The sequence below is a fragment of the Canis aureus genome, chromosome 27 (assembly GCF_053574225.1).
Source record: "Canis aureus isolate CA01 chromosome 27, VMU_Caureus_v.1.0, whole genome shotgun sequence".
In the NCBI taxonomy this organism is placed as follows: domain Eukaryota; kingdom Metazoa; phylum Chordata; class Mammalia; order Carnivora; family Canidae; genus Canis; species Canis aureus.
Genome location: NC_135637.1, coordinates 31311299 through 31315358, shown reverse-complemented (window position 1 = coordinate 31315358; position 4060 = coordinate 31311299). Strand labels below are relative to the sequence as shown.

The window sequence follows — 4060 nt, the reverse complement described above, 5'->3', positions numbered from 1 at the left end:
ATGGAGGAGCATGAGCTGAATGTCTCAGGTCAGGCTGCAGTGTCTGGGACATCAGGCATCATGAAGAAATGGTGATGGAGAAGAATGTCACCATTTGCTCCCACCTGAACACCCCCAGGACCTCAGCCACAGGGAGTTAGAGCTGGGGGCTCTCCCTTATCACTTCAACCCCTGGGGGGAGGAGGACATCATTCTGTTCATTGCTCCACACACCATCCTCTACCTGGTGTCCTCTTGGACAGAGGCGTGGGTGACCCCCCTGAGCTCTGAGGGCCTGGGGCTGACAGCAGGTAGGCTCAGGGCCCAGACTCAGGCAGGGGCTGCCTTCCCAGCGGCCAGCACCCCATCGACCCCAGGGACAGGCACCCAGTCCCCTGTTGCCACAGCCCTGGTCCTCCCTGACTGATGAGGAGACAGGAGCCCAGAGCAGAGCCCCCTGCCTCTAGTCCTCTGGGTCCCAACCCATTGTGCGTGGAGGACAGGCCATACCCAGGTCACACCCAGCCTTCCTGAGGCTGCACCTCATGGCCCCAAATGGCTCAGAATCCCCTACTGTGGCTCCTCCTTGGGGACTGTCTCCAACTGCTCCACTGCTTCTCCAGGATCAGAGTGAGCCTCAGGGTCAGGACCATCCCCAGGGCAGGGAGCACATGGACAAAGACATCAGGGATGCCGCCCCCATGGACTCCAGTGTGGGTCCCTGAAGCCTGGTCTCTCTCTGTCTCTGTGTCTGTCTCTGACCCCAGTTCCTTCCTCTGTTAGCTGAGCCTTTGTCCACACTCCTGGAGGGGAGGCCACAGGCTAGACCTGTCTCTATGATGATTTATGTTTCTGGCCCAATTTCCTGGTGTATAAGTAATCAACCTTTAGTTTTCAAAGTTTCCTGTGTTGTAGCTGAAGGACCTCCTCCAGTTGACATCAGAACCACAAGGGCGGGTCCCACCTTGACATTGGTTATGGAGAGGCTGAGACACTCACAATACAGGATCTTCTGTTCCTGAAAGGACAATGCTGGCTCCCACCCTCTGTGACCACGGAGGTCGTGGTTGAATACCAAGCAAGGCTCTGACACATCACAATGACTCACTCCTCAGCTCTGGGGACACACTCTGTCACCTCAACTATGGGGCTCATGTGCAGTTTCTTTGCTCCCCTTTCAAAGTGCCTGTTCAAACTCCCTGAGGTCCCCACCTTCCTGTCTTCCTTCGGGGAGGTGGCTTCACACCTCCATGGAGCCGTGGATGGGATGATGTCACCCTGTGCCTCGTCACAGACCCCAGAATCCCAGATGACATGCTCTCCCTTCACGAAGGTGCTGTGGCTTTGGGGTCCAGTTTACTGAGCTGTGACAACACAGCAGTGTGGTGCAGCTGCCGTCACAGGGCCATGTAGGAGAGTGACATCACCACGAACACAGTCACCTCACACACTCACCCTCCCCCTTCCTCCACCTGCTGTCAATCCCTGGCCTCCTTGCCATCTCTAGATTCCCGCCTCTTCCAAAATACAATAAAATTCCAGTGATGTGGAATGAAGCCTGTGGTATGTTCTTCTTCCCTATGAAATGTATATTTAAAACTCATGTATATTTTTGTTTGTTTGTTTGTTTGTTTTTTCATTTTATTACATTTCGCTTTATTGCACTCCACAGATTTTGCATTTTTAAAAGGTTTTATTCATTCATTTAAGTAAGCTCTACATCCAACATGGGGCTCAGATTCATGACCCCCTAGATCTAGAGTTGCATGTACCTCTGACTGAGCCAGTCCCTGCATTTTTTTTTATTTTTTTTATTTTTTTTTATTTTTTTATTTTTTTTATTTTTTTTCTTTCTTTTTTTATTGGTGTTCAATTTACTAACATACAGTATAATATTTTTGGACTTGAGGGCCAAAATTTTGACTAATATCACTCTCTCCGTATATACATCATGTTGGAGTATATCTTCTTTACCTAAAGTGTCACTCGTTTTATAAAAAGCTGGTATAAAAACCGATGTGCAGGTTTTTGATTATTTTCAGGTGTGATGATTATGAGTAAAGTTTCCATAAACATTCACATGGTTTTTTTCTCTTGAAAGTTATTTTTTTTTTACGTTTTGTATTTTTGATTGTGGCAATGATTTATAATTCCATGCCAACATCAAATAATAGACAGAACTGGTCCTCTGCTTGAAGCTGAGGCAATAAGGATCCCAGCTGTAAAGGGAGCTGACACATGCATCAGCAGAGCAGGGACGGGGCTGAAGGATCATGATAGCTTTACGACCTACGAGTATTTCATTTACTGAAAAATCAGAAGATGATAAATGAATGTTCACTAGCCTAGAAAAAACTGTCCCAGCTCACAAGGACAAAACTTTTTCTTTCATTTGAGACTCATTTTGTATAAATGGGGCTACTCTGAGTGACTCTGAGGAAACAGAGGACAAAGGAGCCGACATTCCCAGTGGGTCCCAGGATGTATCTGGGCCCAGGGCATCAGGCATAAAATAAAATAAGCAGAAACCCAGGGGGAGCCTAAGCAGGCAGTTGCTGGAGTTCTCACTCACTTTGCAGATGAGTAAGTGGGTTTTTGTCTCACTTCCCCACAGGCCTGGAGCACCGTGGGAGCACTGAGACTATCATCCCAGGTTGAGCAGTAATAATCAGCCTCATCCTCAGCCTGGAGCCCAGAGATGGTCAGGGTGGCTGTGCTGCCAGACTTGGAGCCAGAGAATCGATCGGGCACCCCCGAGGGTCGACTATTTGTACTATAGATGACAGTTCTGGGGCCTCTTCCTGGGAGCTGCTGGTACCAACCCACATTATTACCTCCGATGTTGGAGCTGCTTCCAGTGCAGGAGATGGTGACCCTCTGGCCCAGGGACCCAGACACTGAGGCCGGCTGAGTCAGCACAGACTGGGCCCAGGACCCTGCAAGGGAGAGACACAGAGAGGGTGATGCTGGATTCAAGAGGAGGATGCAGGACCCCACATGTCCTCCCAGGGCCCCATCCCCATCCCCATATCCAGTCACCTGTGTAGTGAGCAAGGAGGGTCAGGAGGAGAGGGGACCAGGCCATGGTGGAGGTCATCCTTGATTCTGACTTCTGTGGTCCCACAGCTGATCAGACCTCCCACCATCTCTCTCTTCCCCTCTTCATCCTCTCTGGGAGGGAGGGGCCATCCATGCAAATGAGACCCCAGCTCTCTGACCCTCCCTGGCCAAGGGTCAGGTCTCTCTGTCAGAGGATGTCAGCAAGATGGGCTGGGGAGGGACTGTGTAGGACCAGGGTTGGTAAGGTCCCAGCTGTGTGCCCTGAACCAAGCGCACAGGCAGTGTCAGGTGGTGTTCCCAGCTCTGATGAAGTCTGACCCCTCAGAATAAGCCTCAAGTTTCATTTGACATCCAGAAACACAAAACCATACATGACGTGTGTCTCATCACGTGGCCTCCCATCACACAGTGTAGATTTTAGGCTTCACTCTAATTACTCGATGTGAAACTGTCCATGGCTCCCTTGGCTATTCATGGGCCATTTGGGACTGAGGTTGTGTCTCTACACCAACTCCTCTGACATCACTGTCACATCCAGAGGAGTGATGGGTCCCCGTGTACACATGGCCTCTTCTGCTCAGGATGTTGATATTTTCCTCCTATACGATCCCCCCTGCTTCCAGCCCTCCCCATCTCTGAGTTTCCTGAAATACCGAAGACCCACGGAGTGAGAAAGACTCTCCAGGTTGTGGATAGAAGCCCTCGTGTGCACTCCTGGAAAGGTTACACACTGAACATCATTGTCATTTCTCACTATTTTCACCTGTTTTAAACATTAGTTCTCCCCGTCCTGTGGGCAGTGACTCCCTCCTAGGATCTGTCTTCCCAGCACACGGACACAGATATACAGGAGCCCTGCCACGTGGGGATGTGTGTGCCACTGACCTCAGAGCACAAGGGGCAGACATGCCAGGGTGTTTTAGCAGGAAGATGTGACAGCTGGAGAATTTCTGCCAAGCATCCAGAGGAAGAGATTGCGTATTGGTCACCCCCTAGACCAACTGTGCACATAAATTGGATG

At 50.3% G+C, this 4060-nt stretch overlaps 1 gene segment (V, D, J or C); it reads right to left on the bottom strand.

Annotated features, from left to right (window-relative positions):
• Window positions 1-2532: 2532 nt before the first annotated feature.
• Window positions 2533-3158, bottom strand: LOC144299098 (immunoglobulin lambda variable 1-44-like). The segment is given in 2 exon segments: window positions 2533-2915; window positions 3019-3158. Coding segments are annotated over 2 exon segments (426 nt in total).
• Between the last annotated feature and the right edge of the window lie 902 nt (window positions 3159-4060).